Raw genomic sequence first — 21,781 nt, 5'->3', positions numbered from 1 at the left:
GCATTGCAGCCCCGGCATGCTAAGGAAAGAAAAGCACGGATGTGCCTTTCTGATATTGTTGCATGGGGCTCTCCCAAGTGCTTAGTACAGCTGTGCGTACAGTAAGCGCTCAATAAATAGGATTGAATGAATAAATACAAAAGAGTCTATGGCGATTGAGAAAGCGTGGTCAGCAGGTGACAGCACCTGCTAGGCAGGGAGTCTCCTGCAATTAGACACTTGCTTTGCCTGCCCATTAGCTACCGAAAAGTAAATTAGACTAATTAAAAGAAAGTACGCTCACCTCCTCACTGGGCCTCGTTCTCAGCCGTCCCGCCATCAACCCCTGGCCCCCGTCCTCCCGCTGTCCTGGCATGCCCTCCCTCCTCACGTCCGCCAAACTAGCTCTCTTCCCCCACTTCCAAGCCCTACTGAGAGCTCACCTCCTCCCGGAGGCCTTCCCAGACTCAGCCCCCCTTTTTCTCTGCTCCTCTTAATTAATTAATGTTGGTATTTGTTAAGCGCTTACTATGTGCAGAGCACTGTTCTAAGCGCTGGGGTAGACACGGGAATCGGGTTGTCCCACGTGGGGCTCACAGTCTTAATCCCCATTTTACAGATGAGGTAACTGAGGCCCAGAGAAGTGAAGTGACTTGCCCACAGTCACACAGCTGACAGGTGGCAGAGCCGGGATTCGAACCCATGACCTCTGACTCCAAAGCCCGTGCTCTTTCCACTGAGCCACGCTGCTTCTCTCTTCCCCTCCCCATCACCCCTCCTCCCTCCTCCCTCTGCTCTACCCCCTTCCCCGCCCCACAGCACTTGTGTAGATTTGTAAATATTCTGTTTATTTTATTAATGAGGTGTATCTATCTCTAATTCTGTTTATTTTGATGCTAGTGATGCCCATCTACTTGTTTTGCTTTGTTGTCAGTCTCCCTCTTCTGGATTGCGAGCCTGTTGTTGGGCAGGGATTGTCTCTATCTGTTGCCGAGTTGTACTTTCCAAGCATTTAGTACAGTGCTCTGCAAACAGTAAAAGCTCAATAATTACGATTGAATGCATCGAATGAATGAACGCTGCTCGGCACATAGTGAGCGCTTAACAAATACCCTAATTATTATTAGGGAAGCAGCAGGGTGTAGTGGATAGAGCACGGGCCTGAGAGTCAAAAGGTTATGGGTTGTAGTCGCGGCTCCGCCACTTGTCTGCTCTGTGACCTTGGGCAAGTCACTTCACTTCTCTGGACCTCAGTTACCTCATCTGTAAAATGGGGGTCGAGACTGTGAGCCCCACGTGGGACAGGGACTGTGTCCAACCCGACTTGCTTGTGTCCACCCCAGCACTCAGTACAGTGCCCGGCACATAGTAAGCGCTTAAATGCCACAGAAGAAGTTATATTAGTTATTATATTAGAAGTTGTAATAGTAATAACCGTTGTTATTGCCACCAATCTTTTTCTTTTCTTTTTTCAAGAGGCACTTCCCGAAGGATTCAGTCAGGAGTTTGAAGAAGAACAACCGAAGAGCAGACCCAAATTTCGGGCTCCTCAGGTGCGGGCGACGACTCCCCCCCCGCAGCCGCCCCCTACCAAAAAGAAAGAAGCCGAGCCTGAGACCAAGGTAACTCGTGACCAGTCACTAGGTCAGAGCACATCGTGCTCACTCACCTGCGTACTGCCCAGTTTGAAGTCGTGTTAAACTTTAGATAAATCCAAATTCCACACACCGCAACCTTCCCCACACAGCATCGTTTTACGTGGCTGTTAAATATCATTGGCACCATTAGTATTCGACTGTTCTCGCGCTATCCTCAGCCCCTGAAGCAGTGTGGCTTAGTGGATAGATCACGGGCCAGGAAGTCCAAAGGACCCGGGTTCTAATCTCGGCTCCATCCTATACCCGCTGTGTGACCTTGGCCAAGTCACTTAACTTCTGGGCCTCAGTTACCTCATCTGGAAAATCAGGATTAAAAGTGTGAGCCCCCCGTGGGACAGGGACTGTGTCCAACCGGATTCAGTTGTATCTACCCCATGCTTAGTGCAGTGCTTGGCACATAATAAGCGCTTAACAAGTACCATAATTGTGATTATTATTGTCAAAGAGCAGTGATGGTATGTTTGAGAATCGTAAGGTCAGAGATGGCGAAGCCTTTTAGTGGCAAAGACAAAGTGCAGCTTATTGGGGTGAACTGTCTTTTCCACCTCTGAGTTTCCTCACCTCCCCCGGCCCCTCGCCAAATCCCACACTCCTCCTTTCTAACCTGTAAAATCTGCTGCGCTGCCTGGAAGGAGACAAGACATGAGGTGTGCTCAGCAACTAGTGGATTTTTTTTTAGTGTTACGCTTTTTTGTGGGTTTGTTTTAATAGTTCCTCGCAGAGCTAGGAGACATCATAATATTACGAGATGAAAAAGTTTGAGCACCCCACATTTAAAACAGTTGCTGGTATGGGGCTCATTTATTTGGCAAGACAGGGTCCACATTGCTAAAGTACCTAGAATGCGAAGTGAAAGGAACCCTTCAGTGCTCCGGGCATTTGAAAGGAATAAAGGAGATGTGAAATCCAGCCAGAATCTGAAAGGGACATCCTTTGAGCAGCTGGGAAACTCCAATTACACTTGTCTGCTAGGAAATATTTTAATAATTATAATAATGTTGGTATTTTAATCCATGAGCACAAGTGAAAAGAATGCAAAAAGAAAATTCAAATGGAGATTTAAGATCTCGTCCTTAAGATTTAAGCCAATAAACCCCAAAATGGGTCCCCATTTCCCACTCCTGTAGTCTGCCTTCCCATCGGCTTCATTAGATGATGATTTCTTAGCACGTGAGCCTGCTTCTCCGGGAGGGGAGAAAATCAAAGCCAGAAAAAAGAACAAAACATTTTGTCTCCATCCTGCCAAGAGAATTTTGGGGGCTTGGCTCCATTCAGGACAGAGTCTTGCTGTTGCAAAGCGTAGTGTCAGCCCCTTTGCTTCCTAGAAGTGTGTTTTTTTACTTGTCTTCTCTGCAATTCCCATGCCAACTTTCAACTGGATTTCTGATAAGATATTTTCATAGCACCTAGCTCTGTCCAAGAGCGACTGTAATACAGCACAGTTTAACAGCCACATATATTTAGATTTGTATGTGCCTTCCCAATCATCCTACTCCCTCTTACTTCTTTATAAACTTCTAATAATGGTGGTATTCGTTAAGTGCTGAGAGTGGGCTAGGCACTGTACTAAGCATCGGGTTCGATACAAGCAAATCGGGTTGGACACGGTCCCTGTTCCATATGGGACTCACAGTCTTAATCCCCATTTGATAGATGAAGTAACCAAGGCACAAGGCAGTGAAGGGACTTACCCAAGGTCACACAGCAGACAAGTGGCGGAGGCGGGATTAGAACCCAAGTCCTTCTGGCTTCCAGACCCGTGCTCTATCCACTAGTTCCTAATCTATTTCCTAATTCATTCATTCAGTAGTATTTATTGAGCGCTTACTATGTGCAGAGCGCTGTACTAAGTGCTTGGAATGTACAAATCGGTAACAGATAGAGACAGTCCCTGCCCTTTGACGGGCTTACGGTCTAATCGGGAGAGTCAGACAAGAACAGTGGCAATAAATAGAATCAAGGGGATGATAGAAGCACTCTGAGTTCCCAAAATATTTTTAAAAAGAAAAGTGAAATTCAATTCACTTTACATTCACCGAACACCCGCAAAATGTCGGAGGCCCATTGGTTTCGGGATGAAAGTGATCTCCCATATCTCTCCATTGCTACAAAAGTTATCATACTTTTATACTGGTTCTAAAGAAGTTTGTATTTTCCTCTTTATTCCAGTTCTCATTTTAGTAGTGTTTTCTCTTTCTAGCAGAAAAGTGCCGGGCAAGTTCAAGAGTTGGATATGAAAGAATGGATTCTGCGGTATGCTGAACAACAGAATGAGGCAGAAAAGAATGAAAACTGTGCCAAAAGTTTAGAAGAGGAGGAAAAATTTGACCCCGTAAGTCGGGAACTTTGTGGATTCATTTCTGAACTAACTGTCCTTCACGGCTTCTTGATTTTTTATCCTTACATAAAATTGATAAATGGTAAATACTTTTGAATGACATCTTGCATTGAATATTTGTAAATCTTTAGGATTCAAACCATAGTTAAAACTAAAAAATATTTGAATCTAGCTGTTCCTATAAAGGCGAGGCATCATTCAGAAGTATTCTATTTCAATATGTATATGGCATTTATTTCTCAAGAATACTGTATATTGAGGCTCCAGAGCTAGGTAAAACTCTTCTACAGTGCCCAAGTATTTTTAAGCAAGTGATGCCACTTTTCTGTTTGAATTAAAAAGTCATTCATGTATGTGCCAGGAAAATGATTTGAGCTTTGAGTCCATTTTTGATTTTCTGAAATTTTCATATCTTTATATTCTGGGAAGGTGATATCACCAAATGTTGTGAACGGTGGAACAAGCGTTAGAAACTCCCTGACCTAATTTAAGTTCTGTCCAAGCCTTGTACATTCTCCAAATCATTCCATGTTTTAGTTACCGAGGATCTCTGAAGAATCTTAGAGTATTTGCATAACCATATGTGATTTTTTTTCTTAAATGAAGATAGATTGCCTTTCTCTAATTTTGCAGTAGAATATAAGCACCTCGAAGGGAGGGATCATGTCTCTTTGGTTTTCTTTTTTTTTAAACTACTTAATGCTCTGCACATTTATTCATTCATTCAGTAGTATTTATTGAGCACTTACTATGTGCAGAGCACTGTACTAACCGCTTGGAATGTATAATTTGGCAACAGAGACCAGCCCTGCCTATTGACGCGCTTACAGTCTAATCACAGGAAGCCCTTAATAAATACTATTGCTTGATGGGTTTTTTTGGAAGCAGTTATTCTATATTTGTTTTTACTTTTAGAATAAGAAGGGGGTCTGGGTGTTAAACTTTGTGTCCTCTTTAATAATTTTTCAATTGACCCTGACTGTATTTGTGACAGGCCATTTGGCATTTTGGACCGTATTTACAGATTAGAAAAGAGATGCAGAAGATGACTTTCCCTAAGGCCATGAAGGATGTCCCAGATAGTGACGAGAGTTCTGGTTCCTTGCTGCCAGGCTTGTTTCTGGTTTGCCCGATCTAAAAATATAATAGGGTTAACCTTGATTCGACACATTAATAGCTTATGAAATTAGGGGAAATATTCTTTTTTAGTAAGTTCTCATGTTAACAAACTGAAGTGCCCTACTGAGAGCTCACCTCCTCCAGGAGGCCTTCCCAGACTGAGCCCCCCTTTTCTTCTGCTTCCCCTCCCTTCCTCCCCCCACCGACTCCCTCCCTCTGCTCTACCCCCCTCCCTGCCTCGCAGCACTTGTGTATATATGTACATATTTATTCTATTTATTTTATTAATGATGTGTATATAGCTATAATTCTACTTATATTGATGCTGTTGATGCCTCTCTACTTGTTTTACTTTGTTGTCTGTCTCCCCGCTTCTAGACTGTGAGCCTGTTGTTGGGTTAGGGACTGTATTTATTGCCAAATTGTACTTTCCAAGCACTTAGTACAGTGCCCTGCACACAGTAAGCGCTCAATAAATACGATTGAATGAATGAAAATGCTAAAGTTCATGCCTTAAGGCTTTGTAAAGTTCTTATCCTGTTGTACTGGATGTGTTTCAGAAATACGCTGTCCCGTTTGGTCACATGGTTACTCTCAGTAATTCCAAAATTTGACCCTTGTTCCACCTACCAGCATCTGACTGTAGAAATATAATTATGGTAGATGAAAGAGGACAGAGCCGAGTCTCAAGAAGAATGAATTCCATTTAGAAATTTGGTCCTCCTTGTATTCCAAAACATTTAAGAGTTCCAGTAATAATAATGCTGGTATTTGTTAAGCGCTTACTATGTGCCAAGCACTGTTCTAAGCGCTGGGGGTAGATACAAGGAAATTAAGTTGTCCCACGTGGAGCTCACAGTCGTCATCCGCAAAGGACAGATGAGGTAACTGAGGCCCAGAGAAGTTAAGTGACTCAGGCCAAGGTCACACAGCTGACAAGTGGCGGAGCCAGGATTAGAACCCATGACCTCTGACTTCCAATACTTAGGGCAGCTTTAGCTTGGCTGCCTTTTCAGAGATGGGAATCATTTTACAACAGCAAGTCCCGGTACGCCTCCGAATTGGCCTTAGACTTCCCTTCCACGTGGCTGTCCTGCAGTGATCTGCAATGGCAGGGTGGAATTTGAGAGCAGGAGTCATGGATTCCCCAAGGCAGAAGTGGCCATTGGATTGCAGCCCCAGCGTGCTAAGAAAAAAAAAAGCACGGATATGCCTTTTTGATATTGTATGCACTCTCCCCAGCTCTTTGTACAGTGCTTTGCACAGAGTAAGCACTCAATAAATCCGACTGCCTGAATGAATGGGGCACCAGGCTAGAATCATGAGTTCTAATTCCAGGCTTGTCGTGTAGGTATTATACTAATATAAAACTGGATTTACTCTGCCCACACACATGCTTCCCCTTCAGTCTCTTTTTTCTTCTTAATCGATTGTATTCATTCATTGAGAAGCAGCGTGCTTCAGTGGAAAGGGCCCGGGCTTGGGAGTCAGAGGTCATGGGTTCCAATCCCAGCGCTGCCACTTGTCAGCTGTGTGACTGTGGGCAAGTCACTTCACTTCTCTGTGCCTCCGTTCCCTCATCTGTAAAATGGGGATGAAGACTGTGAGCCTCACGTGGGACAACCTGATTACCCTATATCTACCCCAGCGCTTAGAACAGTGCTCTGCACCTAGAAAGTGCTTAACAAATACCAACATTATCATTATTATTATTATTGAGTGCTTATTCATTCAGTCATATTTACTGAGTGCTTACTGTGATAAGAACACTGTACTAAGCGCTTGGAAAGTACAATTCACTGTACTAAACATTTAGAAGATACAATAGATTTGGGAAGCAGCATGGCGGTGGATAAAGCACGGGCCTGGGAGTCTGAAAGACCTGGATTCTAATTCCAACTCTGACACTTAACTGCTGTGTGGCCTTAGGCAAGTCACTTTACTTCTCGGTACCACAATTCCCTCTTACGAGACCCATGTGAGACAAGAGCTGTGTCCAGCCTGATTAGCTTCTATCTACCCCAGCGCCTAGAGCAGTGCTTGACACATAGCAAACGCTTAACAAATATCATCATCGCATTCCCTTCCCTCAGTGAGTTTACAATCTAGAGGGAGATGAAGACGTTAGCAGAAACAAATAAATTGTGGATATAGACATAAAGTGCTGTGGGGCTTGGGGGGGGATGAATAAAAGGTGCCAATCCAACTGCAGAGGTGACCGAGAAGGAAGTGGGAGAAGAGGAGATGAAGACTTTCCCACCTCCACATCCCCTGCGGTGCAACAATAGAGACATTCCCTGCCCACAAGGAGCTTACAGTCTAGTGTTACGGCTTTCCCCTCATACCCTGCAATCCCAATTTGCCCCTGCCTTTGTTTTCTCTCATTTTTTTGAGCAGTTCCTAACCCCTCTGAGACTTCACTTGTTGGAAATCCCAAACTCCGGGGTTTTGATGAGATGTATGAGTCTGCCAGTATTTAGTGAATCTTCTCTTTCTTCAGACAATCTCTGATTGTTCGTTTTATTTGGAACAGAACGAGAGATACTTACAGTTGGCGGCAAAGCTCCTTGATGCCAAAGAACAAGCCCTTTCTTCCAAACAAGAAAAGAACAAGCAAGGCCAGAAGGAGGCCCAAGAAAAAATAAGGAAATTTCAAAGAGGTAGGCTTCAAATTTTCTTTCTTGTAAAAAAAGGAATTTCATCGCAGTCCCAAATTTGGTGTTCAAGTCCGTAAACAATAGTGTTGCAAGTTAGGCAATAATGGAATTATGTCATGGTATCATGTTTGAAACCCAGAGAAATTTGGACAAACGGCCGAGGAGTAGAAGAGTTTTTATTGTAGATGACTGCTAATTTTCTGTCAAAACAGTCGTCGTAAAGTTTTCCCGAAAAAGGTTGGTAAATGGAAATTGGGAAGCACTGGGACCCAACCACAAAATGCTCTTTTTCATCCTTTGGGAAACAAATTAATTTATCAAAAATCCAAATAGATTGGATCGAGTTTTTGAACACAAAATTGAAAGCCTTATTTGGTTACCTACTGAATAAAAGCTGCAAATGAAGTGAAAATCATAACTCTCAATGTTCACTATAATTTTACAGTAATTTTCAGCAGAGGTCAGAATGAAGTCTTTCCTCCATTCACAGTCCTCCCTTATCTTATAAAGCAGCATGGCTTAGTGAAAAAGTCCGGGCTTGGGAGTCAGAGGTCGTCGGTTCTAATCCTGGCTCTGCTGCTTGTCAGCTGTGTGACCTTGGGCAAGTCACTTAACTTCTCTGGGCCTCAGTTACCTCATCTGGAAAATGGGGATTAAGACTGTGAACCCCACGTGGGACAATCTGATGACCTTGTATCTACCCCAGTGCTTAGAACAGTGCTTGGCACAGAATAAGCGCTTAACAAATGCCATCATTATGATCTTATTTTCTACCTATTCTGGAATCAGTGTTAGAATTTATTTTCCACATAATTCTTCTATGAGCCTTATTTTTGGTAACTCCAGTGAAATAATTGCTACAAAAAATTACCTGTTTCAGATGTGGATATACATTGAGCTAGGTTTCTTTCCTCTTAAGATGTTATTTTTGGTATAATCTTTCCAAGATGGAAACACCTGAGAAGCAAAAGGGAAATGAGTATGTGCCGAATTTGAAGCTGAGATCTTAATTCTCATTTGCAGAAATGGAAACCTTAGAAGACCATCCCGTGTTCAATCCAGCTATAAAGATTTCACAGCAACAGAGTGAGAAAAAAAAACCACCTTTACCCTCTGAAAAGGAAGGGGCTTTGAACTTGAATTTGATTGAAAAGTGTGGACCTGCAGAAGAAGAAAAAGGTATGATGGCTAAAGGTGGTTTAATACACTCTAGTGAACCAACAGTGAAATATGAATTAGTTATCAAACAAGAGTACTCTCTTCGATGTGATACTTTTCACCCTAGCCAAAAGTCGTCGCAATCCAAGGAATTTTTAAATAAAAGAAACCTCAGATACAAAGATTTGGAAAATCTTCCCCATATTCTGTTTCAAAGGGTTCAGTTGAGAGGAGCTAAGGGTGCCTGAGAAGTATTCTAAATCTTTTCACAATATAAAAAGTTCTACAAGATGCTCCTTTAGACTGTACGATCCTTGTTGCAGAGATCATGTCTGTCAGTTGTATTTACTGAGCACTTTTTAGGTGCAGAGCACTGTACTAAGCACTTGGGTGAGTGCAATTCAACAGTTAGCTGACACACTAACTTCTCATATTGTACTCCCAGGCACTTAGTTCAGTGCTCTGCATGGAGTAAGTGCTCAGTAAATAGCATTGATTGAACTTTAGAGTGAGTAATCATTAAGCGCTCAGTGCGGTCTGCACACAGTAAGCGCTCAGTAAATACGATTGAATGAATACAATATATGCATGTTATTAATGTGGTAAAATGGAGTATAAAGATGTTCAAGCTTCAAGAGGAAATGTGAAATTCCTTCATCATCTTCCAATCGCTTTTTAATAAATGACCTGGGTGAAAAATGGAGGCAAATCCACCTGCTCTGAAAGGTGAAATAAAAGTCAGAAGGAGCATGACCTAATGGAAAGAGCATGGGTCTGGAAGCCAGAAGACCCGAGTTCTCGTCTCAGCTCTGCAGTAGGCCTGCTGGGTGACCTTGGACAAGTTGCTTCTCCTCTCTGTGCCTCAGTTCCCTCATGTATAAAATGGGGATAAAATCCCCACTCTCTTTTTAGATTGGGAGCGCTCTGTGGACCTGCATCTGGGTCTGATCGGGTTGTCTTGTGTCTTATCCTTGTGCTTAGCACAGAGTAAGCGCTTGAAAGTACCATAAGAGTCTAAACTGAGAACTGTAGAAGGAAAACACTAAGTAAATGCACTCGTCTAATTTGCCATCACGAATCTATTCACAACAAGCCCTCTTAAGCCACCTTTTCCCCTGATCTCTCTCCCTTCTGCGTCATCCATGCACTCGGATCTTAGAAGCCGCATGGCCTAGTGGTTAGAGCACGGGCTTAGGAGTCAGAGGATGTGGGTTCTAATCCCAGCTCTGCTATTCATCTGCCGTGTGACCTTGGAAAAGTTACTTCATTTCTCTGTGCCCCAATTACCTCCTCTGTAAAGTGGGGATGAAGACTATGGGCCTCATGGTGGACAGGGACTGTGTCCAATCTGATTACCTTATATCTACCTCAGGGCTCAGAGACAGTGCTTTGCACACAGTAAGCGTTTAAAAAATTCCATCATTATTATAATTATCTGTGATCTTTGGGCATTTGAAATTCGCCCCATTCCCAACCCCACAGCACTTACATACATACCTTAAAATTCCATATTATAAATTACTCATTTTTTCTTATTGAAGTCTGTGTCCCCATCTAGACTATAAGCTCATTATGGGCCAGGAACCTGTACGCTAATTCTATTGTATTCTCCCAAGCGCTTAGTACTACTCTGCTCTTGCATATAGTAGGTGCTCAATAAATACCACTGATTGATTGAAGCCAAGTTCTATTACACTGAAGCGTTGATAAAGTCAAAATTGAAAGGTAATTTCAGAAGAAACTTGCCATCTCCACTGGTGAGTTGGGATAATTTATTTCACCCAAGGCAGATTTGGGATTGCTGGTTTGGAATTAACTGTTTTTTGTTCACTTTTTCAGCCAAAAAGAAAGAGCCTCGAGATGTAAGGAATTTTGATTACACTGCTCGGAGTTGGACGGGCAAATCCCCCAAGCAGTTTCTGATTGATTGGGTCAGGAAAAACCTCCCCAAAAGTCCAAATCCTTCCTTTGAGAAAGTTCCAGTGAATAAATACTGGAAGTGTAGGTATGTATCGCTCCAAAAACGAGTCACTCTGGAGCCTTTGGCCACTCACTGAAATTGAAGTATTTTCCTTATTCCTGAATGCAACATTTACTCTGCGATTTTTTATCCTTAATCCAAAATGCAATGTTTATTCTGTGAGATCTTTTCTTTAATCCAGAATGTGGCATTTACGCTATGAGATTTTTCCTGGAATCGTGTAGGTTTTATTTATTGAAAGAATGTGGAGATCTACGTGGAGACCTAGGACATGTCGGGGGAACTCAGAAATTTTAGAAGATTTACTCCAGTGGCCCAGTTCAATTCTGGGTTTTCAGAGTAATTACTGATAGCCAGGAAATTGGACTACTGTTTTAGATTGAATATTAATGGATGGGAAGAAATGTATGGACTAACTCAATGGACAAGCGCATTCTTTTCCCTCTCTAAGAGTGCGGGTGGTAAAGTCTGAAGGCGACGTTCTTGTGGTGTGTCCAACTATTTTAACGGAGGACGGCATGCAAGCTCAGCATTTGGGCGCTACGTTGGCTCTTTATCGTTTAGTCAAAGGACAGGTGAGATTTACCTTTTAAACTGTTTAAAAACACTTGTGGCAAAGGATCTCTATTTTCTCCATTTCGGTTCACCCAATGTAAACTCTTCTGCTGAAGAAATATTGAAAGTATTATGGAAGAAACCTTATAACTTTCTAAAAGAATTGTGAAATAAAAGTGTAAAAGGCAAGCTGTGTTTCGAATAAATTTTGATGAAGTATAAAGAATTCTGAAATAGTGTGTAAAAGTCAAGCTATCTGTTTCAAATATGTTTTGACGATGAAGTATAAGGAATTCTGAAGTAAAAGTGTGTAAAAGAAGCAGCGTGGCTCACTGGAAGGAGCCCGGGCTTGGGATTCAGAGGTCGTGGGTTCTAATCCCAGCTCTGCCACTTGGCAGCTGTGTGACTTTGGGCGTGTCACTTAACTTCTCTGTGCCTCAGTTACCTCAACTGTAAAATGGGGATGAAGACTGTGAGCCCCATTTGGGACAACCTGATAACCTTGTATCTACCCCAGTGCGTAGAACAGTGCTTGGCACATAGTAAGTTCTTAACAAATACCATCATTATTATTATCATTATTATTATTATTATTATTATTAAAAGTCAAGCTATCGGTTTCAAATATATTTTGATTATAAAGAATTTGGTTTGTCCCATTTTTAAGGGACAACAGGATTATTATAGCTCCGAAACCTATTTCACTTGGGAAAACAAATGGGACTTTAAACGTTAGTTTTGCGTTGATCCTTCATTCGGTCACTGAAGATTTCAGTAGTTAAGTTTCCCTCATTTCTAAAATATTATACTAGCCAACACTTTTAAGGTAGATAGGGATTACTATCCGAAACGGTAGCCCACATATTTATATTGGCCCTATCACTTAGAGTGGCCAGGACAGCAAGTGACCTGCTAGCAAAGGTGCCGTATTGTAGGAAAAATATTATTTCTAGTCTTAAACCCTAGACCACCTTGGGACCAAAACTGCAAATCAGTCAACACGTTAGTCTTAAGAAACCTGAAAAGCTGGTTATTGAAACATAACTCACGGCTAATTTTCTTTTCTTTCCTCCAGTCAGTCCATCAGTTGCTCCCTCCCACATACCGTGATGTTTGGCTAGAATGGAGCGAAACCGAAAAGAAAAGGGAAGAGCAAAATAAGATGGAAACCAACAAGCCTCGGGATCATTTTATTGCAAAATTGCTTAATAAACTGAAACAGCAGCAGCAGCAGCAGCAACAGCAACAACAATCCGAAAATAAAAAAGAGGTCGCCGAAGATCCCGAAGAATCCTGGGAGAATTTGGTTTCCGACGAGGATTTTACAGCGTTATCTCTCGAGGCACCCTATGCGGAAGACTTGGAGCCTGTGAGAAATCTCTTCAGGAAGTTGCAGGGCACAGCAAAATACCAGAGACTTCTAAAGGAGCGACAGCAGTTGCCCGTTTTTAAGCACAGGAATTCAATCGTTGAAACTCTTAAAAGACATCGAGTGGTCGTCGTGGCGGGGGAAACCGGAAGTGGTAAAAGTACTCAAGTACCTCATTTCCTCCTGGAGGACTTGTTGCTAAATGAATGGGGATCGGGGAAATGCAACATCGTGTGTACCCAACCCCGAAGGATCTCAGCCGTGAGTCTGGCCACTAGAGTCTGTGAAGAACTGGGCTGTGAAAATGGACCTGGAGGAAGAGTAAGCCATGTTATTCATTCACTCATATTTATTGAGCGCTTACTGTGTGCAGAGCACTGTACCGAGCGCTTGGAAAGTACATTTCGGCAACAAACAGAGACAATCCCTACCCAGCAACGGGCTCAGAGTCTAGAAGGCTCTCACCTTTCACTTCTATGTTATTTCACTTCTATTTTAACTTGTTTTTTAATGTTGCCTGCATCCCGGTGGGGATACTTGATAGATCGCGTCAATGAAAACCTTGAATATATGAGAAAGTGTTTCGTTCACAGGGCATGTGGGAAGCACCCTTTAAGTGAACTGACTTTGAAGCCTGCTGGCGTAGAGCCTTAAACAAGCATCACTTAGGAGGCAAAAAATTCATCATTTTTTTCTTAATAGTTATCTAGTACCCACAGTGGGATTAGGACTCTTCAAACTGAGAGCACCAGATTGAAGTTAATTAAAATCGTGAAGGACCCAAAGAGGCAACCCAGAGTTGTTTTGAAAGAGCGATTTCTGGTCAAACATCGTAATTGGCATCCAGTTTTGCTGTGTCTTTTTGTACAGGAAAACTGAAGACTTTCCCACCCAAATTGAGGCAGGGAATGAATAGGAAATTGTAGTTTGCCAAATCCCAAAATATCAGGACTAGGGGTACCCCTCTTAAACCCAAATGTGTAGGTATAGACAAGCAGCATGGTCTGCTGGATAGAGTATGGCCCTGGGAGGCCATAGGCCCTGGATTCTAATCCAGTTCCGCCATTTGTCTGCTGCGGGACCTTGAGCAAGTCACTTCACATCTCTGGGCCTCATTTTCCTCCTCTGTAAAATGGGGATTAAAACTGAGCTCCATGAAGGACAGGGATTGTGTCCACCCCAATCTGCCTGTATCCACCCTAGTGCTTAGTATGGTGCCTGAAACATAATAAACTCTTAAATCCCACAATTTATAGTTATTATTATTATTGTTATTAATAAAGCAAAGGGAAAAACTGTTGCCGTTCTACTGGTGATCCCTATATAGATTGCAGTACTAAGGTTGTGCAAGCAAAAAGCATCAAAACAGCAGAGTGTTTTGAAAACCGATTAGAAGGTCTTGGGCCATGAGCTTATTAGGGAGAAAGTCGGGATGCTGGCACTGCTCATGGGAGAGTGCTGGGGGAAGAGAGACGATAATTCAGGGAAAACAGATCCTTGAAGATGTTAGCTCTCCAACCCAAGAGACAAGGAGGCACCTGAAAAACTAATAATAGTTGTGGTATTTACTAAATGCCTTAAATTTCTGGGTCTAGATACAGGATAATCAGGTCTTAAATGGGGTTCATAGTCTTAGTAAAAGGGAGAATATTTTGCAGATGAAGGAATGGAAGCACAAAGAACTTAACTGCCCAATGGCTAAGTATAAATGTCATTTGAGTTTTTATGTAAATTTTTGAGCCCTTTGTGATAGGTGTGGTGGGGTTTTCTGAGAGCCTTTGGTCAAAAAGGGAAAGGCAGTTCAGAAGAATGTGTAAAGCTACTTTCAAACTCAAAAAAAAAATTATAATCCATTCACTACGGTACTTACAGAATTAACTGTGTCATACAGTTAGTGAGGGTCGAAAAGGGATATGGAGGATTAGTCATTTTAAATTAGAGAAAGCGGGCAATTGCACTGGAATTTTCATGAATGATTTCTGCGTACATTTCCATCGGTGAGTGGGAAATTTAAAGTCACTGCTGAAAGTCCAACACTACTATGTTATTTTCCCCCAGAATTCTTTATGTGGATATCAAATCCGAATGGAATCTAGAGCAAGTGAAGCTACTAGACTACTATACTGTACCACAGGAGTTCTCCTACGAAAGCTGCAGGAAGACGGTCTTTTGACAAACGTGTCTCATGTAATTGTAGATGAGGTAAGTAATTTCTGTTTTCAGTAAAGCAAGGTATAGAGGGATTGGATATCATTCACCAGTTCAAACCCATAATTTATTTAGTGTCTGTCTCCCCCTTTGACTGTAAGCTCATTGCGGGCAGAGATTGGGTCTACCAGGTCTGTTATATTGTACCCTCCCAAGTTCTTAACGTGGGGTTCTGCACACAGTAACTGCTCAGTAGATACCAGTGATTGCTTGATTGATTAAAAAGGTACCAAGATTGACCGTTATTGTACATTAATGGGAAGCATTAATGGGATTAATGAGTACAATAATGGGAAGCAGTGTGGCTCAGTGGAAAGAGCCTGGGCTTCGGAGTCAGAGGTCATGGGTTCGTATCCCAGCTCTGCCACTTGTCAGCTGTGTGACTGTGGGCAAGTCACTTAACTTCTCTGTGCCTCAGTTACCTCATCTGTAAAATGGGGATTAACTGTGAGCCTCACGTGGGACAACCTGATTACCCTGTGTCTACCCCAGCGCTTAGAACAGTGCTCTGCACATAGTAAGCGCTTAACAAATACCAACATTACTATTATTATTGTTATTAAGTCTTCAGTAGCTCTTGTCTGCAAAATTAAATTTTTTTTATCAAAAATTCCCCGGCGGACCTTCTCGGCAAAGGGTAGAAACAAAGCACTGTGAGGCTTCTTGATATTTCCAGTATGTCATACTTCGCAAAATATTATCTGTCGTCAACTAGACAAGTCTGACTACTGTTCTAGTTTGGGTTTTTTTAATGGTATTTTAGCACTTACTATGTGCCAGTTGCTGTACTAAGTGTGGGGGTAGATAGGAGCTGATCAAGTCCCGCCTGGGGCTCACATTCTAGTTTGCTAGGAAGTACTGTCCTATATGCCTAAATGACATGAATGTTTCATAATGTGTGGCCTCTAATTTTTTTCATGTATAACATTGGGAATTCAGTTGTGTTGCAGTCATTTTTGCTAATAGTTTAGAACGTAAATTTTTATGTATTCTAATATCACGAGTTATTTATTTGCAGGTAACTATAAAAGTTGCTTTCAAATAGTGGTTTTTAAGCATACAGAGCTCAATTCCCCAACACCTAGCGATATCCCATGATAAATGAGGCACTTGGGGAGAAGCATTCTCTAGTAGACTAGTAGGAGTCTATTTAGGGCCTTTGTGTTTATTTTATGCATGTTGTACTCGGAGGCGTAGAAACTAGGACAACCATAACAGCAGAACTGTTAGCAAGGTTACAGATTATGGCAGAAGACAGGACGTTCTGGAGAAAGTATATCCGTAGAGTCGCTATGAAACGGAAACGACTCGTCGACACTTGCTAATAAAAGGCATCTGTAGCAGCGAAGCACTTTACAATCCTGCAGGAGTGTGAAAGATTGCTCTTTTCACAGTGCCTAACTTACTGCCAGGAAATAATCTTAGGCTTGGGAAATTCCGTCTCAGAGCGACTATTTACATCTTCTAAAATCTGGTCTTTTGATAGCCAGTGAAATATTGGTTATGCTCTTCTGCATAATACTCTTGGAGAACATATACTCAGTCGAGCAATGGTATTTATTGAGCTCTTACTGTGTGCAAAGCACAGTACTAAGCACTTGGAAGAGTACGTTATAACAATATAATAGACACCTTCCCTGCCCGTTGTGATCTTACAGTCTAGAAGGGGAGACAGATATGAATGCAAATGAATAAATTACGGGTATTGCATAAGTACTGAGGGGGCTCATATCAGAAAGAGAATTGCTTCTCCCCACCTCAAAGCCTTATTGAAGGCCACATCTCCTCCAAGAGGCCTTCCCTGACTAAGCCCTCCTCTCCTCTTCTCCCAATATCTTCTGCGTCGCCCTGACTTGCTCACTTCATTCATCCTCCCTCCCATCCCCCAGCACTTATGTATATATTCTCTTCCCCTCTTCAAAACCCTACTTCAAGCTCACCTCCTCCAGGAGGCCTTCCCAGACAGCTCCCCTTTTCCCTCTGCCCCCCCTTCACCTCTCTGCAGCTAAACCCTCTTCTCCCCCTTTCCCTCTGCTCCTCCCCCTCTCCCGCCCCCTCCCCTCGGCACTGTACTCGTCCGCTCGACTGTATATATCTTCATTATCCTATTTATTTTGTTAATGAGCTGGACATCACCCTGATTCTATTTATTTGCTACTGTTTTAATTAGATGTTCTTCCCCTCGATTCTATTTATTGCCATTGTTCTTGTCTGTCTCCCCCGATTAGACCGTAAGCCCGTCAAAGGGCAGGGACTGTATCTGTTACCGATTTGTCCATTCCAAGCGCTTAGTACAGTGCTCTGCATATAGTAAGCATTCAATAAATACTAATGAATGAATAATTTATATTAATGTCTGTCTCCCCCTCTAGACTGTGAGCTCGCTTTGGCAGGGAATGTGTCTTTTGTAATGTACTTTCCCCAAATGCTTAGTACAGCGCTTTGTACGCCGTAAGCGCTCAATAAATACGATTGAATGAGGGTGGGGTGAATACTAAGTGCTCAAAGGACTTAGGTAAACCTTATTGGTTCCGCGATTCCTTTTTCCCTCATCTGAATTGATCTGTTTTCTTTCTGATCCTCTAACCTTAGGTTCATGAAAGAAGCGTTCAGTCTGACTTCCTGCTCATTATCCTGAAAGAGATTTTGCAGAAACGCTCCGATCTGCACTTGATTTTGATGAGTGCTACTGTAGACAGTGAGAAGTTTTCTACCTATTTCACACACTGCCCCATTCTCAGGATTTCAGGAAGAAGTTACCCTGTGGAGGTAAGCATTGATTTAGAGGCTACGTGTGAGTGGAGACAAGTTCTCTCTTGGGAACTCCCTTTTCAGGTTGATTCCCATTAGCCTGTGCATTCATTCATTCATTCAGTCGTATTTATTGAGCACTTACTGTGTGCAGAGCACTGTACTAAGCGCTTGGGAACTACAGTTTGGCAACAAGTAGAGACAATCCCTACCCACAACGGGCTCAAATTGTAGAGGAACAGCGGCAATATATGTAACACATAAAAGGATCTGAAGAGTACACTGCTGATGATTAATTTTATTGTATAGGGATTGGTGAAGCTGAAAAAACAGTTTCATTCATTCAGTAGTACTTATTGAGCGCTTACTATGTACAGTGCACTGTACTAAGCACTTGGACTGTACAATTTGGCAACAGATAGAGACAGTCCCTGCCCAACAACAGGCTCACAGTCTAATCAGGGGAGACAGACGGCAGAGCAAAACAGAACGAGACAAAAACAAGGCAACATTATCATGATAAATAGAATGAAGGGGATGTACACCTCATTAACAAAATAAATAAGGTAATAATATATACAAATGAGCACAGAGCTGAGGGGAGGGGAAGGGCGGAGGGGGAGGAGTGGTGGATGGGGTGGTTTGAAACCAATAGCCCCTACTACAATATTCATACTCGAGAACTGTCTCATTGTGTGACAGAAACATGGCCGAGTGGATAGAGCACAGGCCTGGGAGTCAGAAGGACTTGGCTTCTAGTTTCGACTCCTCCCCTCTCAAAATATCCCGACTGGATTACCGCATCAGCCTCCTCTCTGATCTCCCTTCCTCCTGTATCTCCCCACTCCAGTCTATTCTTCATTCCGCTGCCCGGATCATCTTCCTACAGAAACGCTCTGGGCACGTCACTCTCCTCCTCAAAAACCTCCGGTGGCTGCCTATCGACCTCCGCACGAAACAAAAACTTCTCACTCTGGGCTTCAAGGCTGTCCATCCCCTTGCCCCCTCCTACCTCACCTCCCTTCTCTCTTTCTACTGGCCACCCCACACACTCCGCTCCTCTGCCGCCCACCTGCTCACCGTCCCCCGTTCTCGCCTATCCCGCCGTCGACCCCTAGCCCCCGTCCTACCGCTGTCCTAGAATGTCCTCCTTCCTCACCTCCGCCAAACTAACTCTCTTCCCCTCTTCAAGGCCCTACTGAGAGCTCACCTCCAGGAGGCCTTCCCAGACTGAGTCCCCCTTTCCCTCTGCTCCCCTTCCCCTCCCCCTCAGCACTGTCCTCATTTGTATGTATTATTAATTACCCTATTTATTTTGTGAATGAGGTGTACATCCCCTTGATTCTATTTATCTTGATGATGTTGTCTTGTTTTGTTCTGTTTGGCTTTGCTGTCTCCTCCGTTTAGACTGTGAGCCCGTTATTGGGCAGGGATTGTCTCTATATGTTGCCGAATTGTACATTCCCAGCACTCAGTACAGTGCTTTGCACATAGTATGCGCTCAATAAATCCTAATGAATGAATGAATGCTGCGTGACTTTGGGCAAGTCACTTCACTTCTCTGGGCCTCAGTTCCCTCAATCTGGAAAATGGGGATTAAGACTGTGAGCACACTATGGGACATGGACTGCATCCAACCGGATTAGCTTGTGTCTACTCTGCTGCTTAGTACAGTGCTTGGTACATAGTGAGCGCTTAACAAGTGCCACTTAAAAAAAAGTGGAAGACTCATTCACTTCCCACAAGGAGCTTATAGTCTTGGAGAGGAACTTGCAGTGTAGAAAAACTCCTTGGGTCATTTGCGGGAGCTGCGAAGGCAAGAGATTGTGGCTCTTGTATCATCAGTTGTACTTAATGAGCCCTCACTGCGTGCAGAGCACTGTACTAAGCACTTGAGAGAATACAACATGAGTCGATTCCCTGCCCACAATGAGCTTACAGTCTAGAGGGGTAGACAGACATGATATAAATAAATAAATAAAAGATACGTTCATAAGTCCTGTGGGGCTGACGGTGGGGTGAATAAAGGGTGCAAATCAAAGTGCAAGGGCCATTCAGTAAATACCAATCAGTCAGTCAATCAATGGTATTTATTGAGCGCACCCCGCTAATAATAATAATATTGATGGTATTTGTTAAGCGCTTCCTATGTGCCAAGCACTGTTCTAAGCACACAAGGTGATCAGCTTGTCCCCCGTGGGGCTCACAGTCTTAATCCCCGTTTTACAGATGAGGTAACTGAGGCACAGAGAAGTGAAGTGACTCACCCAAAGTCACACAGCTGACAAGTGGCGGAGCTGGGATTCGAACCCATGACCTCTGCCTCCCAAGCCCGGGATCTTTCCACTGAGCCACGCTGCTTCTCTAACCACCACCCGTAGGAATTCCTGGAGGTTTGGGGGATGCCCCTTTGGGTTGGAAGGGTCTCATCAAAGATTAGGATTCAGGAAGAAGATTTTGGAGTCATTTAACTCTTGTTTTAAATCCATGGTCCAGTGCGAGGTAGCAGGAGGAAAAGCCAACACAGTGATAGGCATCTTCAGGAAAAGCAAAGCAGCAAAACCAAAGGGCAGGCCTGGAATTCTGCATGAATCTGCTGTCGGGTCGCCGCTTCTAAGTGGGTCTTTTAATGGAATAGCCACACCCCGGCCCATGTCTGTTTCTCAGACGTGCTCTTTAGAAAGAAAAGCGATGACGACGTCTAAAAGTACACTCACTTCTCTTCCCTCTACTCACTTGCTAGGTTTTTCACCTGGAAGACGTGGTAGAGGAAACCGGCTTTGTTCTGGAGAAAGACTCAGAATATTGTCAGAAATTTCTGGAAGAGGAAGAGGAGATAACCATCAGTGTCACAGGCAAAGCAGGAGGAATCAAAAAATATCAGGTAAAAATGAAATTGGATTCTTCCCAAGGTTTTTTTTTTTGAAAAATGTGATATTGTTTCAGTGACATGATACCTCATTAGTTGCGTTCTCAGAAAACCCTATTTTATATGAAATGGAATTCTGTCTTTCGATGAGAAATGGGAAAGTTTGGATCTTGAGGTCGGTCTCGGTTTTCACTATTTTTTAGAACTATTTCACCCTGTGTTTACGCACAATATCTATTTTATTTCTATGCCTGAGTGGGGATATCTCGACTATAATAATAATAATAATGTTGGTATTTGTTAAGCGATTACTATGTGCCAAGCACTGTTCTAAGCACTGGGCTGGATACAAAGGAATTAGGTTGTCCCACGTGGGGCTCACAGCCTTCATCCCCATTTTACAGATGAGGTAACTGAGGCACAGAGAAGTTAAGTGACTTGCCCAAGGTCACACAGCTGACAAGTGGCGGAGCTGGGATTAGAACCCACCGCCTCCGACTCCCAAACCTGGGCTCTTTCCATTGAGCCACGCTGCTTCTCATCACACCGCTTTTACCAGTGTGTGCGTGCGCGCGTCTCTGTTTCTTTCCCTGACTGTTGCTTTAATGAGAGAATGGGAAAAAGAACAGGCTCCACATCCTGCCTTCCTTGTAACCGTGGGGATCGATTCAGAATGAATGAATCTTTTGTTAACATGGCAGAGTATAGAACGAGGGATTCCTACTTTACATCTAAACCTGCTTTCCTTTAGGGAAGGGAAGCAGGGGAATGGACGTAGAGAAAAGTGACCCTGAAGAATTCACTGGGTCAGCAAAAATGATGGGGGAGAGGGGAATAATTAACTGCATTTTGGTTAAAGCAGGCTGCGTAAATTCAATTTGCCCAAGGTTCTACTTGCCTTAGTCACACACACAATGTTCCACAAAAGCTTAAAGGTGCTTAAGTGCGACACTAAGCCTGAGCATAATGGGGAAGGAATCCAACAAGGTGGCAAATCTGACATGAGCTAGTGACAGGGAGAAATAGCTGGGAGGAATGTGGTTCGGGAGGGCGGCACGCACTTTGGAAGGGGAAGAAGGCAGTGTGGCTTAGTGGAAGGAGCACAGGCCTGGGAATCAGAAGGCCCGGGTTCTAATTCC

The 21,781-nt window shown here is 43.2% G+C and overlaps 1 protein-coding gene across 2 annotated transcripts in view; it reads left to right on the top strand.

Annotated features, from left to right (window-relative positions):
* DHX29 (DExH-box helicase 29) overlaps positions 1 to 21,781 on the top strand; it is a 47,841-nt gene that overhangs the window by 5,874 nt on the left and 20,186 nt on the right. Inside the window, exons 5-14 of one of the 2 annotated variants that reach the window (XM_029064025.2) lie at positions 1,456 to 1,601; positions 3,838 to 3,969; positions 7,628 to 7,754; positions 8,775 to 8,930; positions 10,749 to 10,914; positions 11,342 to 11,465; positions 12,521 to 13,135; positions 14,873 to 15,016; positions 17,615 to 17,791; positions 20,517 to 20,657. In XM_029064025.2, coding sequence (XP_028919858.1) covers positions 1,456 to 1,601; positions 3,838 to 3,969; positions 7,628 to 7,754; positions 8,775 to 8,930; positions 10,749 to 10,914; positions 11,342 to 11,465; positions 12,521 to 13,135; positions 14,873 to 15,016; positions 17,615 to 17,791; positions 20,517 to 20,657 — 1,928 coding nt within the window. The remainder of the gene's footprint in view (positions 1 to 1,455; positions 1,602 to 3,837; positions 3,970 to 7,627; positions 7,755 to 8,774; positions 8,931 to 10,748; positions 10,915 to 11,341; positions 11,466 to 12,520; positions 13,136 to 14,872; positions 15,017 to 17,614; positions 17,792 to 20,516; positions 20,658 to 21,781) is intronic. The other variant, XM_029064034.1, reaches the window with a different exon arrangement.

The sequence above is a fragment of the Ornithorhynchus anatinus genome, chromosome 1 (assembly GCF_004115215.2).
Source record: "Ornithorhynchus anatinus isolate Pmale09 chromosome 1, mOrnAna1.pri.v4, whole genome shotgun sequence".
NCBI lineage: Eukaryota > Metazoa > Chordata > Mammalia > Monotremata > Ornithorhynchidae > Ornithorhynchus > Ornithorhynchus anatinus.
This window is presented reverse-complemented; position numbering and strand designations above follow the sequence as displayed.